General features: G+C 38.8%; 1 protein-coding gene across 4 annotated transcripts in view; it reads right to left on the reverse strand.

Annotated features, from left to right (window-relative positions):
- The window catches only part of CERKL (CERK like autophagy regulator), a 112,276-nt gene extending 90,248 nt beyond the window's left edge, over positions 1-22,028 (reverse strand). For all 4 annotated transcript variants that reach the window (XR_013993549.1, XR_013993550.1, XM_081052045.1 and 1 more), the window contains exon 1: positions 21,671-22,028. Coding sequence is in view for 2 of the 4 variants with exons in the window: in XM_081052045.1 (XP_080908171.1) it covers positions 21,671-21,908 (238 nt within the window). In the remaining 2 variants the exon portion in view is untranslated. The remainder of the gene's footprint in view (positions 1-21,670) is intronic.
- Between the last annotated feature and the right edge of the window lie 616 nt (positions 22,029-22,644).

The following is a 22,644-nucleotide window of genomic DNA, read 5'->3' on the forward strand; positions in this document are numbered from 1 at the left end:
GAGTTAAGGAAATCTACATAAAATGTAAAAAATAACCCATATTTCCAAACAATTTTAACATGTTTTAGCTCACTTGACTCTCCTAACAATTCTTATTTCTTAGCATTACATATAATTTGAAAGTAAATAGCCATGCATTAAACATTATATTAAAAATCACAAGTAATCAAACGAAAAAAAACCTCACCTTACTGTTAACAGAAATCTGGAAGAGAGGAGGTGAAACCCACTTTCAGGCTTGAAAAAGATTTAGCCAAAGGAGTACTATAGTAAATCCACTTGTTATGGACGGAATTGTGTCTCCCCAAAATTCTCATGTTTTGAAACTCTAACCTCCAATGTGACTGGAGATAGGGCTTTTGGAGATAGGGCTTTTAAGGAATAATTAAGGTTAAATTAGGTCATAACAGTGGTACCCTAATTCAATTGGACTGGTGTCTTTATACTAAAAGGAAGAAACACCAGAGATGTCTCACTCTCCATGTGTATACAGAGGAAAGGCCGTGTGAGGGCAGGGAGAAACTGGCCATCTGCGAGCTAAGGAGGAGTGACCTCCCCAGAAACTAACTGTGACAGTGCCTTGATCTTGTACTTCTAGCCTCCAGAACGATGAGAAAATAAGTAAATTTCTATTGCTTAAGCCACCCACGTTGTGGTATTTTGTTATGGCAGTCCCAGCAGACTAATACACCAACCTTCCTTAACTTGTCTTAATTGCTAACTTCTTTAGAATCTCTGTTCTACACTGGGTCCTACTGTCTTACCACCATATCCAGCAAAACGTGGCAAACAGAGAAACTGAACTTTTTTTTTTTTTTTTGCTTCTATGTTCCACACGTGAACATTGCAGAATATTTAGCACAAAAAGGAGAAAAACATTTAATTGCTTAGTTTATTAATTAGAATACTAGACTTATATTGGGAGGACACAATTATTTTAGGTGGGAATTAATCAAGATAGCAAGGGATGCAATCAAGCCCAGAGAGAACAGATGAAGGTAACTGAGAAACTTGTGTAAGATTTGCAAGTACCATTTACAATATTTCTCATGTTGCCTTCCTGCAGGAGCAAACAATCTCCCAAAAGTCCTTGATATTTTTGTCCCACTGGTTCTTTAAAAGTCTGTACTAGAACTAGAAACAGTGCCTTCTTGACCTTCCAAACCCAGGAGGATCCAGCACAGCTATACCTGGAAAGTTAAGGGTTAAGAATGCCCCAGGAGTAAGTGGAGACAGAGATCAGTTTGAAAAGGTTCATCACAGTACAGAAGAGACCAACTATAAAAATGGTCCCTCATCTGCCTTTACACCTCACTCTTCCTGCCCACTGCTAATGCAGCTCCCGTGTTTCCCAGAAAATAAGACCTAGCCAGACAATCAGCTCTAATGCATCTTTTGGAGCAAAAATTAACATAAGACCCCATCTTATTTTATTATAATATAAGACCAGGAATATAACACAATACAATACAATACCAGGTCTTATGTTAATTTTTGCTCCAAAAGACGCATTAGAGCTCATTGTCTGGCTAGGTCTTATTTTTGGGGAAACAGGGTCCTCACACAGCCTCTTCCCTGGGACTTCAAGTTCTGATTTAAGGGCCTGAAGGGAGAGTTTTAAGACAGTCCCATGTGGAGAAAACTTTGCCACAAGCAAAACACTCCCGCTTCTTGCCACTCACCCAAATGCTTATCCTCTCCAAGGCTCACAGGTGACTTAGGACTCTCCTTAAGAGTCTCTCTTCTCCAAAAAGAGAAGAGAAAGAAAGGGGAACAGAGCTTATTCTGGGAATTTTTTTCTAAAAGTAATAATTGTGCTGGACATTTATATTTGCTTTTTCCTATATCATTTTAACCCTAACCATTTGTAAGGTAAATTATCTTCAGACATTAAAATATCCTTTCAGGATAGCATTTATCTGAAATAACATACAGTACTAAATTTAGTATTTGAGGGCAGGATTACACAAAATTATAAAAATAATGAGTTTATATTGTCAAATAATTTATTGCAAAGATCAATGCATCATCATTTAGAAAGCATGTTTCCTCAGCTTCTGTTGTTCTTAACCTGTTTCTGTATTTTTGTCTTTCCCATATCTAAAATAAGTAACTGACCTTACATTATTTTCTGTGTTATCATCCATAAACTTTGTGAGGCATGATTAAAATTTAGTGGTTAAGAGAATTATTTAATCTGGAAATATGTATTATCCCAAGACATAATTAGATTTATTCTCATATACAGGGATCAGGGAAACAAAGGGAAAAAATCCAGTTATTTAAAACAGTAATCCCTTAACACTGGGATTTTGTTTTAATTATAAAGAGTGTGTCATATTAAGAACAAAACAAAGCCTTCTCATTTAAGGGAGAGACCCCATTTTCTCTAGTGAACATGCATGCAGGATTTCCTAAAGAATGCTTCAACAAGTGAATTTTGCTATTCTTCATGATAAAATTGACTTCTTAAAAAGAGCATCAAGCAAACAATTATGGGCCCACCTATTCATGATATCATACTGGACCCCATACAAAGTTAATAGAAATAAATTTTATTCTATTCCCCAACTCTACACTACCATGATAGTACAAAAGTCCTTCTACTAAAAAGTAACAACAAAAAGTGTAAGAAGTAGTAAGTACTAAAATGAAAATTGCTAAATAGTCTTTATACTTCAAATATAACTCCAGATAACCCAGCACCTGAAAACACTTTTTTATGAACATCCTCCCCTATCCCTATGTTTGCCCCAGTGCCTTGAATTGGGTAGGGGGGAACAGAGGAATGGGAAGCTATGACTAACAGTAAATGGCCTCTCTATGAGAGGCAAGAAAAATCACTGGGGACTCCCCCTTAGTTGGTCCTACTCCCATCATACACAGAGGGAGAAACTAAACCACAATTTGAGGGAATTACATTCCCCTTTGGGTCCAGCAACTAGCTCACTTAAATGGTTGAATGTTGAGCCCAGAAGGCTGAAGGGAAATTCTTCTTTCTCAAGGGACATTGAGGCCCTTGGCTCTATTTCAGGCCTAAAGGTAAGCTACTTAGGCACTCAACACAGCCTTGCTTGGGTTTTATCACTGAAAATAAAGCTTTCAGTAATCCTGCCATCCCTCACAGAATTGAGTTTTGGCATGGAAAGCACAGACCTCACTGAGGCCAAAGCTGAACCACAGCAGATCCAGCATCCTAAGGTACCTGGCAAGGGCCTCGGCTCAGTTTCAGCCAAGGGATGGCAAGCCGGAGACAGAAGGTTGTCCTAATGACGTAAGTCACCCAAGGGACAGAGGGAGACTAAGAGCAAGGGCAACTGAATGAGCACAGAGATGTAAATGATGACATGCTTAGAGTCTGAAGAACTCCAACAGCTGATGCACAGAAAGGAGGTGAGAAGAAAATAAAAGATGTTCTAGTTATCTTAACAACGCAGACAAACACTGTGACTAAGGACTACAGCTCTCACGTACATTTACTTTTGGAAGGTTAAATTTGGTATCAAGTGTGCGGGTAATAAAAATGTTACAGAAAATGTACTCTAATGAAATAAAGGGTGTTGGAAAGAATCCATGTATACATTTTCCACTGGAAAACATGGACAAATATTACTATTCAAAGAAAGTTTTGTTTTTCATTTTGTTGATGTTTCAGGTTTAAGTATCATAGACATACAGCCATATTGTTTTCGTTGAATAAATAGCTATGTCTTTCAAAATAATTCGAGAAAACAAAGAGGAAAGCAGAAAAGAAATACCTGACAAAGGAAACTTGTGATCATTGCTTCTTAGTCAAGGTCATAGCAAAGTAAAAGAAGGGATCCCACCTAGAATATATTCAACAGTGTATGTTCTCTAGAAGTTTTTCCAGTCTCCTCCAGCAAAGATTACAACTTTATAGAAACTTCACTTCCTTTTCCCTTGTCTGCCCTTACACACCCAAACATACTAAGAAACATGAGCAATTAGCACAGGATATGAACTGACCAATAATATACCACAATTACTATACATTTTTGTAAAACTCAAAGAGTAATTTCAGAACCATTAGAAAGCAATTCTGGACCTAACATTTTGGATCCTAAAGGATCCATTAAAAGGACACTTTTCTATTCTAAAGTATCAATGGCTGAAAAATTAAAATCACAGTCATGAAAAGATATTTTTAAAATAATGTGCACAGGCAGCTTCAATTCTGAATTATGTCATAAAGCAGACTCAAAATGTTGTTAATTAATATCAATAGCATAAAAACCAGACAGTGAGCCTACTCTAATGAAATACTGTAGATTCACATTAAGAAATAACTGGCAGGTCAAATTCTTAAAAAGAAACAGTAGATACCACCACAAAGCTAGCAGATGTTCCTTGGGGTCATTTGTACAAAAACATAAGCATATGTTAAAGAAATCTGACACTATCATGGAATCAGTTGGTGTCTAAAATAATAGCAGCTCCTTATGGCAATATGGTAATATTCGTATCAAATGCACAACACATTAGCTTGCAACAGTATGTGCAGACAAAAGAGCATCAGTGACAGCAATAATGACCAATGCTTCCATTAAGGTGAAAAAATGAAATTAGAGGATTATATACAGAACATAATATTGTTTAACAGTAAATTGAATATGATACTATGTTGAATTTTCAGAGTTTGCATTTAACTGATTTTATTGAGACTCTTATAAAGGCACACGATTAAACAATAAAAACACTAAAACTTTTTATAGGGGCCTCCAAAGTGAATTTTCTGATTTCTTTGTTCTACCCCAAAATAATGGTAAAGATAGTTGTTATTTTTAGAACTAATGATACTTGGTTAGTTTAGTATTCTTCCCTTCAAAATCAATGGCTTCAACCTGGTTTGCTATACTCAGTAGTTAAATAATAGGTAGCCACTGAATCATTATTTTAATGTAAAGCAGTACATAATTTAGTAAGTGTATTATCAGCGTCAACCTCAGAAGTCTGAGATCTTCTAGAATATTTCTTTGCAACTGGTCATATCACCCCAAAGTATACAATGTACACATTGGATGCTAGCTAATTAACTGTTATTGACTGAAGGTCTTTGAAAAGTTAAAACCAAAAGGCATTCCATAGCTTTCCAAACTAATTGTTGGGACTTACCATGTACTCTAGGAAAGTTACATTTCAAAAACCACTTAGAATTTCAAGGCACATATTTTTTTTTTTCATGCAGAAGAATTGGATGCAAGAGGAGTCTGGCATGCACCTAACAAAATGTCCAAGTGCCAAGAAGATTTGAGTAAAATTAGGTTCACCCATAAGATGTTTCCATGGCATGAAGCCCAGTAACAGAGTAGATTTGGTCCCAATAAACATTCAAACAACCTGTAAAGTGATAGATTTGTCTTTCATTCAGAAGATCGGATACCAACACAGTTTTCCCCTAAATATGAAAACAGTTAATTCTAAAAACTGAAAATATGATTTTTATAGAAAATTTTATCTATACTTTTAAAATAAGAGATTATTATAAATCAAATCCCATGACACATAATGTATCCACAATATTTAATTTAAATATTTAAATAAAACATTATCTAAAATAAGTGGGCAATGAACAGGACTTTAAAAATGCATTATATCCACCAAGATTTTAACTGTAGTAAGTTCTCATCTGTGTAATGAAAACCACAACAAAACATATACTATCTTCCCTTTACACTTTCAATACATGAAAACATACTTAAAATATGAGGAAACCAATACATGCTAACAGCTGCTCAATTTTATTGATCTTATTCTTTCCGCACAGATGGACAAGAGAACGTATTTTGAATTATGTGCTTGTGACCTTTAGTAACCTTAAAAGTTTAGTTTATAAGACATATTAATTATTTGTATTAGACAAAAAACAGATTTTATTCAGTAAATGAATTTCTTTCAGAGTTTAATATATAAACAGTTCTTTTCTACATATAAAATTATAATTGACATGTTTAAAATTATTTCACTGTCTTTTTCAAAAATACCTAAATTATGTTCAATAATACCTAAATTATGGCTGTACAAAGATAACTTTACTTACCAATATTTAATGAATAATGTTTAAAGCTATTTTCAGAAAATTTCTTTTTTTAAGTGGCTTCAATCTATTAACAGGACACAGAAGGAGAGAGCCTGAGGCTCATGGAAAACACAGATCTTAAACTTGATAGGGTTCAATTTACAATCCTTCAGGAGCTATTTCTCCAGGTTATACATTTTCCAAGCTCTCAATTTCCTTTCTGTTTGGACATTTTGCTAGTCATTGGCTTATTTGATACTTGGCAGAATACATTTCAAGTAAGATGCTTCTCATTTTGCTGATATGAGAATTAATTTTAGCAGTGTCCACTATCCATTCCATTGACCAAGCTAAAAATCTCAGCACCGCCATTGTTTCTTTCCTCTCACTCAAGCCCCACATCCTCTAAATTCTACCTCTGACAATATTCCTTCATCTAGCCTCACCTCTCTATTCTCCCTGCCACATACACACTGCCTCCTAGATTTTCTGATGTATTGGCCACTGAAATGGGCTCCTCAATGTGGAGCCCATTTATAATCCGTCTTGCACCCATGGTTGCCTTTCTAAACCCCAAACTCATTTACTTTAGAAAACAAAAACCTGATATCCTCTGACACTCAGCCTTTGCCACACCTTAATCAACTCTCAGGTGAAGACACCAACTTCGTAGTATGATATTCGAGTCCTCTTACAAACTATTAACTTATCACAAAGCACTGTCATCTCTCCCCATTAACACACACTCTCTCCACAGACTATGGTCTTATTTTCCAAATAGGTCAAAGTATTCTCTCCTGAGTTTTCCTATAATATTATTTTCCTAGAATGGTTTCCTTACTCCTTTGTGTTACCCACTCCTAATCATGCTTCAAGGCCCACGTTCAAGTTTACCCTCACACCCCTCTGTAGCTTTACTTGACCTCCCCCTCTGGGTACTCCAACAAAATGATTTTCTCCTTTAGCTACATTTCCATGGTCATTTATAAAGCCCTAGAAGTAATACCTCATTTGCACATAAAATAGATAACCTGGTTACTTCACTAAGTCTCCTTGCAGATTGTAAAGACTTTGGAGCAGAAATTGTGTCAAATTGATTGTAGCATCCCGGGAACCTATCAGAGACCCCAGCGTACAATAGGTGCTCCCTGTTGTTAGGAGGAAGAAGCTAAAAACATGAATAATTTAATGAGAAAAACACAAATTAAAAATATGATGGGATACAATTTCTCATCTATCAGACTGTTTTTTTAAAAAAAAAAAAAGTTTGACAATATACTCTTTTGGAGAAGCTACACAGAAACAGTGCTCTCATACAATGATGACAGAAAAGCAAAACAGCACAATTCTTTTGAGGGGATTTGGAAATATTGAGCAAAATTATATAGGCAGGCAGAGGGCAGATGGAAAATCTCTACACCTTCTCCTCAATTTTGCTCTGAACCTAAAACTAGTCTAAAAACTTAAGTGTATGACAAAGTTATAGGCACTTATCCTGTGAGTCAATAATTTCACTTTTAGGAATCTATTCCAAAAATACACTGGAAAAAAATACAAAAGGACACGTGACAAGTTTTTCATTACACCATTATTTGCAACAGCAAAAGTGACTTGAAACAACCTAAATCCTCCAATAGAGAGTTGGTTCAATGAACTAAAGTACATAATAGATTATTGTGCAGATATAAAAGGAAATGAGGGCTCTTGCTATAATCCTCTATGGAGTGATATGCCAGGTATGTTGTTAATTTAAAAAGAAATCAACGTGGAAAGAAAGTATATATGGAATGCTACTATGCATTTAAGAACGTTGGTAGGAGTGGGATAAGGACAAGAATATATGTACATACTTGCTTATATTTAAAAAATAAAAAAATAAACCAAAAACTTGCAAAAGCAAGCCTACCTATAATTGGAAAAAAAGAAAATGTTAGAAGAACAGAGTAAAAGTTATACTTCTCAGAATATAGCTTGTTTAGTAGATTTGACTTTGAAACCATATATTTTACATAATTACAAAGCAAATCTGGATTTTTAAAAAGCAATGCCCAAAATGACATGAATAATTCTGCACACTGAGTTGGGGGAAGGGGGTTGTATAACATCACAAATAGGAATGATTCCAAGTATCTTTAAAACACAGTATTTGACTACACATAGCATATACTCTGATTGTATGTACTGTAAGAACAACAACAAATGACAGAATGATTTTAAATGGCTTTCAGTAATTACATTGCTGATGGTAGCTCTGGTATTGTTATTCTGTGATGTGCATGTATTGCAGGCTAAAGCAAATGAGGAACCATATTGGTGCAGTTAGGGATTTTAAGGTTAGGAGAAAGGAGACGAGTAAAAATCTTTTCGTCTTGAACTTGAACTATAAGTATCGGCATCATTCCATGACTCATTTTCAATTTAGAAAAATAAAATACATATTTCTTCCTAGCTCTGTCTTCTAAAAAACCTAGGAAACAGGACTATGCAAAGAAGTACTAGCAATAAGCACACATGGTACTCAGATGCTACTGCCCAATAGAAGGAATTCGGCTTCCTTGATGACAGTGTTAATAACGTCGGAGGCATGATATGGTCAAGACCAGCCTTGACTATCTTGCCATTCCAGAAAACAAAGTTATCAGAGATAGCTGAGGGAACATCAAAAAGACTCAGAAATCAATGTGAAGGGGTCCCATTTCTCCAAAAATCCAGAATTGGGACAACTTGAGAATTAGCAAAAATAGTCATTGCTGTGGATTAAAACATATTTAATATGTGTAAAAACCTGAGTTCGCAATGAGAATAACAATAAACCTCACTGGTTACCGTGACTGCTGTGATCTCCCTTTGAGGAAGAACTGGTATTGCTACCACAAGGAGGCCAGTTAGCAGACGGCCTCCTGTTGTTAGTACCTTCAGGACGCACAGGACCTCAGAGCTGAGGTCACACTCTTCCCAGGCAGCCAGAGCCCATGAGTGAACACAGCTGAGATTTAGCCATTTCTGCCCAAGGCAAGACTCATAAGGGACAGGCTTTTCTCCCAAGTTCCCAGCATAGATAAGCAAAGACTTCATTAGACATGATCCTGGGTGAAGACCCTGCCCTGCCTGTTTCACTCCCCTTTACAGGTGTCACCTGGGCATCACAGTCTGAAGGTCATCCCTGAGAATCTGCTTCCTCCTTTTGGATCTTTCATAGACATTTGCTCCCAGCAAATCTTCCATATGACTATGGGAAACTATGGGCCAGACAACCCAATTTGTTCAGAAAATAAATTGCAAGGGAAAAAAAGAAGAAAATGTGGATTTGAAGATATAAAAGACACAGCAACCAATCGCAACGTGGACTTTATTTAAATGTTGATTTACATAAAAAAAAAAAAAGAGAGACACAATCAGGGAATATGAACACTGACCAGATATTTAAGTATAGAGAGGATTCTGCTGTTGGGATTATATTGTGTACTACATTTTTGTAAATCCTCATCTCCTAGAGATACACGCTGATAAATTTATAGATGCACTTCTGTGATGTCTAGGAAGTGCTTCCAACTATTCCAGAGAAAGAAGGGAAAAGGGTAAGGCATACGTGAAACAAAACAGGACTCGAAAACTATTTAAACTCCATAGTGTGTTACACAGAGCCTCACCCGTCGCTGAGTTGAACACGGAGGCTTATTCTTCTTTCTACATTTGGGTATGTTTGATGTTTTCCATAATAAATATTGGGTTTAAAAAAAAAATTTTTAACATCTACCTCTCTATTCCATTTTGTTCATCCACTCATAACATGAAAGTGCCAAGAAGAATGGAATATACTCCCTATGGTGGATCTTTCTTAAAGGCCTGAAAAAAGTCAGATGACATTACTGTATAAAAGGATTTTTTTTTTTTTAATTTTTGTTTGGACCATGATGCTACACTGTCACTAACTCGGACTTCAGACAGACTCCCAAAGGCATTAGGGAGACTTCTTTCTTGCTTGAGGAAGCAGCATAACTTAATGGATATAGCGTGGGCACTGGGGTCTGCTTGGCTTTGAATCCCAGCAACTCCATCATGAGCATGACCTTGGGCAAGTTGTTTAACATCTCTGAGCACTAAGGGTAAAAATTCTACCTAGACTACATAGTCTTGTTGGGAAGGGTAAACAAGAGAAGATACTTAACACAGGACCTGGCAGAGTAAACATCAATATAGGTTTACTGTTTTCAGTCAAACACCGGACACTGTTGTGTAGCAGCTGAGAAAGTTTCTAGAACACTGTTTCTGATGAAAAATTCTTGGAATCTACATAGGAACTCCCTGATGCCAGCTGGTGCATTATTTTAGATTTATCTTTAGGCTTACCATAAAGCCTTATACAATTTTTTGTTTCTGGTATGCATACCTGCTTGCCTACTAGCCTGCCTCCCTGCCTCTGGATTCAGTCATCCATTACACTAAGGGTCCTCAACTTCTGGTTCCCATGCCAAAAGTTAGCTTAAGATTTAATTTCCTTCAAACTCCATTTCCCTCCCTCCTTTCCCTGTTACCTCTCTTCATCATATACTGATTTGGGGAAATACCAGGGAATATAGAGCCATGGCTACGAAGTTCCTTCCCTTTGCGCATGCACACACTGACCAAAACTCACTCAGCATATCCTATCCCCATCTTTGGCACAGTACTTCTCAAACTTGGGCACGAATACAGTCATACAAAAGAACGTAAAGGGGCTTGTGCAGAGGACTTGCACGATGTTTGTAGATGTGTCACTATTTGAAATGTAATCTATTAACCTCATCAAGTAATAGGCTAGGCAGGATAAGCAATAAGGTTCAGAATGAGTATTCTAGTACTGAGATCACAATGAATTATAGCTACTACAGCTCTGGCCCTTTAAACAAGGATGGTCCTCTTTCCCGAATTGCGTCCCCAACCCATCGGCTGATCCCTGGAGTTACTGCCCTAGCTCTTTGATTCTTCAGCTTCATCATGTTTCGACTTCTGTAGTTCACTTCAGGTTCTCCTGCTTTGGACAATCTCAACTGAACCAACCTTTCTGGTTTACTGACCTTGATCCAGCCCATCTGACTCTCAGTTTGTACCTCTCTACACCCCTTGGCTTCAATGCAAGTACTGTTTCCAATTCCTATGTGGACATTTCTAGACCAATTCTAGCCCCAAAGACCTCCATATGGGAGAGGAGTGAGATAAAGAGGAAAACAAAACTAGATCATTTTTTAGAAAGTGCTTGTTTCCCGATGGTACCACATGGTTGTGGCAGACTTTCATGGGGTCAGAGTATGCAGGCTAGGACACTTACCATTTCAATACTAAGCCTATAGCAAGAAACATTAAGCTGGCCAAATTAAATAATAAGTCACAATGACCATAAAGAATAACACAATGATTTTTATAAACAAGACTTCAACTTTACTGTCCACCGATTAATTTGCAATAATTAAAAAGCATTTTTTTTGTACTAACAAAATATGTTAAAGGTTTTTTTTTCACTTTTGCATCTCTGGACTCAGTTGCTTTACCTTTAAATCTGCAGCTCAGATTGTATGACCGGATGACCAGATCAGTGCTATACCAGAGATTATTTGAAAACTGCACCTTCCTATAGAAATAGAGATTAAAATTCTTTATAACATTTTAAATAAAGATTAAACTCATTGAGTAAAGAGAATAAAATTTTCAACTCTCCATGCATTAGTGCTGTGATCACGACTAGTTCTATGTGGCTAATGAATTTAAATTAATTAAAATTAAATAAAATTTAAAATGAAGTTTCTCAGTCACACTAACCACATTTCAGGTGCTCAAAAGCCACATGTGGCTGGTGGCAATGGTATCTGACACTCAGACACAAAGCATTCCATCATCGCAGAACATTTAACTGAACAGTCATGCTTAGAGATTCACTCCACATTTGTTTTTCTGCAAGAACCAATTTACACTAATAAAAAACTAATACTTATACAATGTGAGCCTCACGCAATATTTATAAAAATAGGTTAACAGACCTGTCAAAGCATTTAAAAACTTCATAAACAGTACATGCAGTTACTTGGTAAGCTCGATTTTTCACCACCATCTTTTCAAAATTCTTTCAAATTTGACAGCTTAGAAACATACTACCAATTTTTAAATGTATTATCTTTTTAATACGTAGAATGATGAATTAAAACATGTTTTACTTAGTTACTAGTCCTCCAGTAATTCACGTGAGTAATAGGTCATTTTGGGGTTTAACCCCTGCTTCCATTATTTCTGACCACACGGTCCACTGACAGATGTCTCACTTTGGATGTACACAACAGAAGACTGGGATCTATTTCACGTACATCTGTTCCCAAACAGCTTAGGCAGATTAATACTTACAATGCATCCAGCTCTGCTAAATCGCACGTAATCACTAACTCTTGTTGTTTTAAAATTGATTGTTTTTTTCTCATTTTCACATTTTTTCACATTCCTTTTCACGTTGCTAAGTTTCCAGCAAATAAATGTTTATATAAAGCACAAGAAAATCATTTTAACTCTCTTATAAAAGAAACACTTTCAAGACCTTATTTTGAAACCCAGCTTTCTCAGATTCTCTAGTTACTGCTTTAATTCAGCTGAGCTCAGAGTTGTGGTAGGAATAACACTTTGTAAGAACAACATGAAGTTGTGTAACCTGAGATAGTAATTGTATGAAACATAGAGACCGATAAACCATAATTAAGATTTGAAATCTTTGTTTCATTTTTAAAAGTATTTAAAACAAAACATTCTAATGCTAAGTAAACATATAAAATCCTTGCTCTGAAATTTGATTATAGGGTACAGGAAATGAAATAGCATGAAGACAGGATAAGCTGGTCCTTTCATCCATCATGAAAAATCTGCTTACGACTAGCCTTGACCAACAAATTTCTATCAGATAATGGTTTCTTCCTTTTCAAAGACAGAACCTGTACTGAGGTGATGGCTCACCTCTCACCATGGTGTGCCCTGAAGCTAGGGAAGAGAAACAGGGGCTTGGCCTGTATTTTTCATGTGATTCTTCTAATGAGAAATTCATTAGGATAATACAACACTCCTCCACACACACCAGAAGGTTGATCCGATTGATCATTCAAACTTCACTCAGACTTACTTAATTTATTAAGATATCCTAACACTTAAAGTCTGTAAAAACAGGCATTTTCTCTAAAATGCAACTTCACAGAGTTGATGCTCCTTCTCTAAGAAGCATCATACATAATACAAATGCCTCATTTTGCAGGTTAAAAATTGTAACTCAGAGAGGTTGAATGATTTGCTCAAAGTCAGTCTCACCCCTGTGGGTGCAGAGACAAGATCTCAGGTCCTTTGGTACCCACTCCTGAAGACTTCCCCACACCACGGATGGGAGCAGATTACAGACAGCTGGAGTAGGAAGCCTATAAAAGACCCTATAGTGCTTTTCATACTTCAAGGTGCTTTCCATTAGTAAATGATAAAGTGAGAGAGAGAGAGAGAGAGAGAGAGACAGACAGACAGACAGACAGACAGACAGACAGACATTGACTGACTTGTGGGCATTTGGCATTCTAGTCACAGATATCCCTAAGTTGATCATTTTTAAGTGTACAGAAATATAACCTTAATATAGTCTAATCCTACCCATTACTAACTCTACCCATCGGTAGTTTTTCCTTTATGGGAAACAGATAAAAACAGTATAACCTAGTCACACAGTACAGTAAGCAGGTCCCACTTTGGCGATACACAAAAATGCTTGTAACTTCTGTTTCATTGTAACATTTCAAATAGAAGCTTACCACTTGGTAAGCACATGCTCCTAAAAGTTTGGCCTTGGTTGAGATTTAGAACAATGCCAACAGGCAGCAAGTGATGCTTTTAAATTATCTCTGAAAATGTCTGATTCAATAACAGCACAAGCTGAAGGCTAAATTACAAAATAGGCAAATTGGTCTATAGCATCTGTCCACGTGAGCTCTCCTCCATTTTTGTCACCTTATGCCAAGTCCCAGGCACTGTGTTGGGGGCTATCCACACTGTGGCATGACTCTTGATTGGCTTTGCCTGGCAAGGTCCCGTGACCCAGACTTGTCTGACCGTTTTCATCTGGTCCCAAAGAACTTGCCTGATCCCTCTCCTACTTCTTCAGGATTTGCTCTTTCCTAGTTTACAGACGGCTAACTCGGTAATTACTTTATATTAACATGAATAAACTCATGTATGATTCTACAAGTAAAATGTCCATAATTTGAGATTCCAATAGAAAGATCATTAGGCACCACTGTAGGTAAAAAGATGTTTTCTGGACAGATGATGCCCTTTTATGCACCTAGTTTACATTACAGTAGTGGCACCCTGGTCAGTCTATGCTCTGGTGGGTGCTTTCTACCCTGCAGATGAGCAAGATGGATCCTTCAGGCCATGACTCTAACAATGGCAAAGTGGGCCAATATTAGCCTAAGAATTTTTTTTTAAGAGTTCTGATGCTTTAACAAAAGGAAAGGAGATACTCTCTTCCAAGCAATGTCACTCTTAAGTAGCAGTAATCAGATTACAATGCAATAGGCAAAACTAAAGTTAATGAGACCAGTTAAATTCATTCATTTAACTAATATTAATTGTTTATGTATAAGGCAATCTTCAAGGTGCTGACAGTAAACAAAACAGGTGTTCTGAGCATCTTCCCTTTACTCCATCCAGATCTAGTCTCCGTCCTTCTCCTACTACTCTGTGCCTCCATCAAGTGGTACCCTTGTACTCCAGTTTCTATTATAGCTGGCTTTGGACTACTGTAAACGCCAGAAAAAAGGGAGCTTGGGTATTGATTGCCCCCTTCCATCCCTGTGGAATTAGTGGAGGAAATCACCCAAGCCAGGGTAAACATCACAGATCCTGTCTAGTGACCCTTTCTCTACAGAGTCTCTGAATCCAGGCTCAGGCAATCCTTACCCTTTTGGGGCTAAGAATGGAATCACCTACCCTTCTATTTCTAGTTCCAAGAGTATTTCACTATCCCTACATCCTGCTTATACCTTTATAAATACTGCCTTTTAAGAACTCTTACCAAGTTATCCTAATATGAGTACGCCATTTATTTACTATTGGGGTGATGGTTGGTAAGACAGACAGTAAATATTATATAGTGTATTAAAACATACCATGGAATAATATAAGGAAGCAAAGGGAGCCAGACAGTGTGCAAGAGAAAGGAATTTTAAATAAGTGATGAGGGACAGTCTTACTGAGAAGGTACCATTTAAGCACGGGCTCAAGGGAAGTAATAAAGTAGGCCAAATAAAAGACTATAATGGCCTGACCTAGGCAGCAATTGCCTGGACAGTGAAGGAAGGCAGAGGTAGCAAATACAGTGGACAGGATTGGGGGTTGATTAGAAATGGTAAGGGAGAGACAGTGAATCTGAATCCTGGCAAAGTTAACATTGCAGATAGATTCCTAAATGCCCTTTCACATATGAACCCAGCATGTTTACTACTTTTATATGCAATCCTATGATCCATCAAACATAAACTTCAAGGAGTTCTACTCTTTGTACCATAACCTACACACACCTAAAAAGCTAAGTTGAATATTCTGACAACAGACTGACTGATTAGTGAGTTCTAAAATTGTGATAGGGAATCAAAGACCTGGTATTATTTTTAAGGAGCAACAAAAGTTGCTTTTCATGTAGATGTACGAGTATTACATTTGTGGGACTCCTAAGTTCATGTATACAGGTAGCATTTGAGTTCAGGACTAAAGATAGAAATTAAATATTAAGCCAGAGGGTAAATGAGAACAGCAGTGGCTAATATGACCGAGAGAGCATCAGAAGAGTGAGAAGAGCCCAGACCAGACTCCTTGAGAACATCAAAACTAGACAGGCAAACAGAAAGAAGTGTCCCTGGGAGACTGATCAAGTAGGTTCTGGTGCTGGTACAGAATCCAAGGGAACAAAGTCAAACGAGTAATCCAAAAACGCTAAAGGCTGAAATTTGTCCATGTGATCTGGCGATTAGAAGGTAACTGCTAACCTTTGCCCAAGCAGTTTTAGCAGAGAGAAGAAAAAAGCCAGATCTCCAATAGTTGAGAACTAATTAAGAAGAAAACTATTAAAAGTAAGCTCTTAGAGGCTCCTAATTTTTCTAGGAGCATATCCAAGAAAGTGAGAAAAGAGGCAGTGTAGCAGCTAGAAAGGGAAGTTTACAGGAGCAAGGCCAGGGGCGGTTAGGATAAGAGTGCTGAACACATATATCACTGTGCTTAAGTGAAAGAGCTGCCAAACAAAGGACTGAAAACCTAAGAAAGAGGGTATAAAAGATCAGACATTTTTAGATAACGCTAAAGAAATGGGATGGGTTGGTTATGAAGAGAGATGACAAACATCTATGCTGTGGCCCTGCCTGAGGGCAAATGACATGGAAAGAGGGTGGCAGTCACTAAAATGGACTTGGGATAAAGAGACACAGTTTGAGTTAGATGACATAGCTTTAAATAAATATAAAAAGAAAGCTGGAGGAAGGGGGAGTATCTTCATACTCTCTAATAAATAAAACCCAAATTCTTTACCTTTGTCTTCAGGCCTCTCCCCATTTTGGCCTCTGCTTTCCTGTCAAATATTCTCCTCCTGCTACATTTTGACAGATTACCAGTCACTATTCCCAGAAAAAGGCCTTCCATTTTCAACCTTCATTTAATTCCATCGACCTAGAATTTTTCTCCCACTTTGATCACACCTGGTTGAATAGTGCCCCCCAAAATTCAAGTCCACCGGGAACCTCAGAATGGAACCTTATTTGTAAAATATAAGATGTATTGTAATTAACTTAAAGGTCTCAAGATCTTTCTGGATTTGGGGTGGACCTTAAATCTAATAACTTTTTCCTTATATAAAGAGAGGACACACAGAAGGGCAGGCCTTGTAAAGAGGCAGATTGGAGATGGGCTACCACAAGTCAAGGAACACCAGGAGCCAGCAGAAGCTAAAAGAGGCAAGGAAGGATTCTCTCCTAGAGCCTTCAGAGGGAAGGAATATGGCCTCACTAACACCCAGATTTCTGAATTCTGGTCTCCAAAACTGTAAGAGAATAAATTTCTGTTCTTTTAACCTGACAAAACTGTGATTTGTTAGTACAGCCCTAAAAAACTAATGTAACACCTTAAAACCTCATGAAGTACTTTTTACTACTGTGTTATCCCAAAAATAAGACCTAGCCGGACGATCAGCTCTAATGCATCAGCTCTAATGCATCAGCTCTAATGCATCAGCTCTAATGCATCAGCTCTAATGCATCCAGTCTTATTTTACTATAAGACCAGATCTTGAATAGAATGGAAGAGAAGAGAAGAGAAGAGAAGAGAAGAGAAGAGAAGAGAAGAGAAGAGAAGAGAAGAGAAGAGAAGAGAAGAGAAGAGAAGAGAAGAGAGAAGAGAAGAGAAGAGAATACCAGGTCTTATATTAATTTCTGCTCCAAAAGACGCATTAGAGCTGATTGTCTGGCTAGGTCTTATTTTCGGGGAAACATGATGTTGAACTCGAGTTCTTTTTGGAAGACTTAAATAAACAAGAAAATGGATTTTCCATAAAGAAACTCTTATTCAAGAATAGACGTCTCCCTCCTCTGAACACAGAAATCCTTAAAGGCAGGGTTCACATCTTACTGATATCACTGCACAAATCACATATTAGTTGTTTCATGTTTGATGAATGACTCTTTGGTGACATACAGGTCTTACATTAGTATTTAGGGTCATATGTCTTTCCGAAAAGGTAAAGTCTCCTTGAAGGGCAAAGACCAGGTCCCCATTTTGTATTTTGTAGCACCTAGCATAGCAAAGTGTTTTAGCACTAAGTTAGCACCAAAATGTGTAATTTGTTAAGGGAATAACCACTAATCAAATTATTATCTTGATTGACTAGATCTAATATACTAAACTGAAAACATTTCTCCCATCAAAAAAAAAAGACCAAAAAATAAAAAAAATAAAGTACTGGTGCTTTTGTACCTCCCATCTTGACTTAGAAACTGTCCTTAACAGTCCTCACTGCTATGGGGAAGAGTAACACAAATATTATTCCAAGTCACCCTTGAACCCAATAAAGACAACTCCAATCACTATGGTCAAGCTCATTTGCCCTGCCAACAAGACCATCAGTTACTATTTTGGCAGTGATAGCCCTCATTAAATACATTAGTGTCTTTGCTCATTACTCAAGACGGAAAACTAAGGAAAGAGCACATGATATTTTAGTTTATTAGTGAGAACAATTAAGGCTAGGAAAAAGATTTGCAAAAGATGCATCTGATAAAAGATTGTTATCCAAAATATACAAAGAATGCTTAAAACTCAATGTAAGAAAACAAACATCCTGATTAAAAATGGGCCAAAGATCTTAACAGACTCCTCACAAAGAAGACATACAGAGGGCAAATAAACATATGCAAAGATGCTCCACACCATATGTCATCGGGGGAATGCAAATTAAAATGAAATACCACTAGAATGTGGAAAAACAGGAACTCATTTGTTGCTGGTGGGAACACAAAATGGTACAAGCACTTTGGAAGACAGTTTGGCCAAATTTAACAAAACTAAACATACTCTTAGCACACAACCCAGCAATCATACTCCTTGGTATTTACCCAAAGGAACTGAAAATGTATGTCCCCACAGAAATCTGCACATGGATGTTTACAGCAGCTTTATTCATAACTGCCAAAAATTGAAAGCAACCAAGATGTCCTTCAGTAGGTGAATGGATCAGTAAACTGTGGTCCATCTAGACAACAGTATATTATTTAACACTAGAAAGAAATGAGCTATCAAGCCATGCAAAGACATGGAGGAACCTTAGACACATATTACTAAATAAAACAGACCAATCTGAAAGGGCTACATATTGTTTGATTCCAACTATATAATATTCTGAAAAAGACAAAACTTGGAGACAGTAAAAAGATCAGCAGTTGCCAGGGTTTTTGGTGAGGGAGAAATGAATAGGCAGAGCACAGAGAATTTTTAGGAGCAATGAAACTACTCTGATATTATAGTAGTGGATACATGTTATGATGTTTAATTTTATGTCTACTTGACGGGGGTAGGGGATGCCTGGATAACTGGTAAAATGTTGTTTCTGAGTGTGTTAGTGGGAGACTGAGTAAAGATCTCCCTCAGCAATGTGGACAGGGATCACCCAATCTTTTGAGGGTCCAAATAGAACAAAAAGGTGGAGGAAGGGCAAATTCTCACTCTCTTTTTGGGCCATCCACCTTCTGCCCTCAGACATCAGAGCTCCTGATTTTCAAGCTGGGCCTTATTTCATAGTCTCCACCCTCATCCCCTACCCTAGTTCTCAGGCCTTCAGACAATCTGAATTATACCACCAGCTTTCCTGGTTCTCAAGTTTGCAAATGGCATACAGTGGCCTATTTCAGCCTTCATGATTCCGTAGTAAGTCTCCAATTCCCATAATAAATCTATCTTCTATACGTTCTGTTTCTCTGGAGAACCCCAATACACAGGCCATTATAAATTTGCCAAAACCCACAGAATACACAACACCAAGTGAACTGTAATGTAAACTATAGACTTTAGGTGAGAAGGATGTGTCAGTGTCCATTCGTTGTAACAAATACACCACTCTGGTGGTGACTGTTGATAATGCAGGCTGTGCATATGTGAGGACAGAGAGATACAGGATATCTCTACCTACTGCTCAGTTTTGCTGTGAACCTAAAACTGACTTAAAAAACAGTCTATTTAAAAACAACAACTACTACTAAAGCACTGAGTGATCTTACAAACTTCTCATACGCATGATGTAAAAACACCCAGTGACCCCACCTTCAGCCTTTCCTGGAACAGCCAGTTACTTGGGCAACCTGTAGCAGACAAGGTCTCCATCCCTACATCCTCCCACACCACGTCCTGCCAGGTACAGCAAACTTGATGGAATTTTTCCTTCATTTTCTGGACCAATTGTGTCTTTCACCACTCACAGCTAAATTAATTCCACATCAGGCAGTATTTCTTGCATTTAAACATCTCATCTCTTAATACTCCTTTTCTTTTCCCACTCTTACTATGTGACTAAGTAAAGCATCTCTTGGTTTCTCCTATAAATAGAAGTATTTATTAACGTCCCAGACTTCTGTGCCTTCAAATTTAGGGCCCCCACGTGGTTTGCACACTAGTTACAAAGTAAAAGTGGTACACCTAGATGAAGGAAAAGAAAACCAAAGGGTTTGGGGGCCCCCAAATTAAACAGAGTCAACATTTGCAAACTTTAGAGTTCTAACTGTCAAGATGCATTTTTAAATGCTGCTGACAGTAAGGCTACTTAAGCCTACCTTTCCTCAATCACCACTCAGTATAAAAAAATCATTTATTCTTTCAAATCCTTCTTTGCCTTTTGGTATTACTAGCATTGCAACATCAATTTGTATGACCTCTCATTGCACAATGTTTCATTTTAATCTCATCCTATTTCAGCTTCCTTGTAGCTTCAATTGGCTCTTGTAGGTTAACCTCAATTCTAACTGTAAACCTATAACCCCAAAGTTCAAACTGACTTAACACCTAAAGGCAATCACTCCAGGTGCATATCTCTAGCTTTTCACTCAAAGGTTTAAGAAAACATTCCACATGGGTTTTCAAAACACGTGAAAACATTTAAATTAAGGTCAAAGGTAGTTTTCCTGTCATGAGTGAGCATGGCAAATGCAGAAGGAGAGTTCACACTCATAACTAGTGCTGGGCTTCATTTTGTTAGACTTTTGTACAAGAAACTTTAAACCGGTGTCATTTTTCTATTCTGTAGAAATAGCACATTCTGTCTTGTTTTTCAACAGGGCCAGGACACTTTTAATTTCATCAGTTTGTGTTTAGCTAGAAGAGACTGCACCACATCCCAAGATTTTCTTCTAAGTTATATCTAGACCAGGACTTGAAAGATTTCTATTGTAAAGTACAGCATTATAACACGTTCTAAATAACTAAAGTTTTAAGTCAATAACAGTCAAATACAAGTAAACAGTCTGATGGTGATTCTAAAGTCAACACTAAAAATCAAAAGTTTCTAGACTGAGCCTGAAAAAGGCTTGATTCTAGACTACAGCAAGAGAGATATGAAGGATGAAAAAGTCCAGAGAGACCCAAAGCTTTGAAGTTAAACTTTCAGAAGTCAGCAAAATGAGAATTGGATGCAGAGCCCACGTGGAGGTAAATTCTGTAAAGGCTTATAATTTCAGCCTATCGTCAGAAACTGGTAGATTAAAACTTCGTCAAGTTGGAGGGGAGGAGTAGGTACCCTGCCTGCGTTTAGAAAACACCACCCCTGCGGGAATCAACTCTCTCCTCGGCCCAGAACTGAAGCTGAGTGTGGAGTTGGCCCAGGGAACGTACCCGCAGGCGGCCAGCCCGGCGGGAGGCGGCAGGCCGCGGGAGGCCCCTGGGGAAGGCTCGGGTTCTCCCCAGCTGGGAAGGAGGAGGCAGCCGCTACCTCACCGGGTAGCCGGCGGGGACGAAGGAGGAGCTTGTGGAGGGGGAGAGGCAGCGCCGGGGTGGAGAGTGCGGCGCGGAGGAGAGCAAGGAAGCAGAGGGAGGCGAAGGTGCGGGGACCCGGGCACTCACCCGCGGGGCGCACGGGCTGGATGGGCCGCCACCTCAGGGTCCGCTCGCTCAGCACCACATCGCAGCTGTTCCTCCCGATTTCGAAGATGCCCCGGAGCAGAACCTGCTCGGCAGCCGCCTCTGGAGGCTGCGGGAACGCCCACGGCGCGGAGGGCACAGCGGCCGCAGCCGGGGGCGCCCCTTCCTCCCCGCCGCCCTCCAGGGCGCTCACGCGGCCGCCCCGCTTCCCCCGAGGCATGGCAGAGCCACAGGCTGGGCCGAAGCCAGGGCCTCGGGAAGCCTTCGGAGGAGGAACAGGTGGCAGCGGAGGCCGCGGCTGCTTCGGCTTTAGTCGCGTCCGGCGCTGCCACAGCAACCGCGCGCGGAGACCCAGGAGGGAGGCGGGGCGGGCAGGCGGGGCCGGCAGGACGCAGCCCAGCACCTCAGGCCGCCAGCCCCTGTCTCTGCTACTCAGGACAAAAAGACCCCGGAGCAAGCAGAGGAATAAATAGCTCCCTCCGCTCAGTCTCTGGTTCAGTGGAATTTGGCGCATTGCGTTACTCGCAGTTGAACAAACCAACGCTTCTCAAACTTTGATTTGCATACTCACCCCGCTGGGTATCTTGTTAAAATGCAGAATCTTCTTGAATAACCCAAAGTACTGTCCTTCTAAGAAGGTCTCAGGCCATGATGCCGCCCTTGGCCTGCGGAACACACTTTGAGTTGCAAGGGTATGAGGCTCTGGTTTCCCACTTCCTTTGCAGTGGGCTCTCCTGAAGAGCAGAGGTGGTGCTTTATAACCACGTTTCCATGCCCTCAGTAATTAGCTGATCTTTATGCAGCTGGTGTATAGAATGTGGGCCAGCTGACTTCCCAAAAGCCCTGAGAGAAAGTCAAAGGTAAGTGTCTGGTTTGCATAGAAAAATTCTCACCAGACCAACTTAGTATTAAAGGAAGTGCCTCCGTGCCCCCAAGCTATCTCTGTAGTTTTGTCT

The sequence above is a fragment of the Rhinolophus hipposideros genome (assembly GCF_964194185.1).
Source record: "Rhinolophus hipposideros genome assembly, chromosome: 6".
NCBI classification, from domain to species: Eukaryota; Metazoa; Chordata; class Mammalia; order Chiroptera; family Rhinolophidae; genus Rhinolophus; species Rhinolophus hipposideros.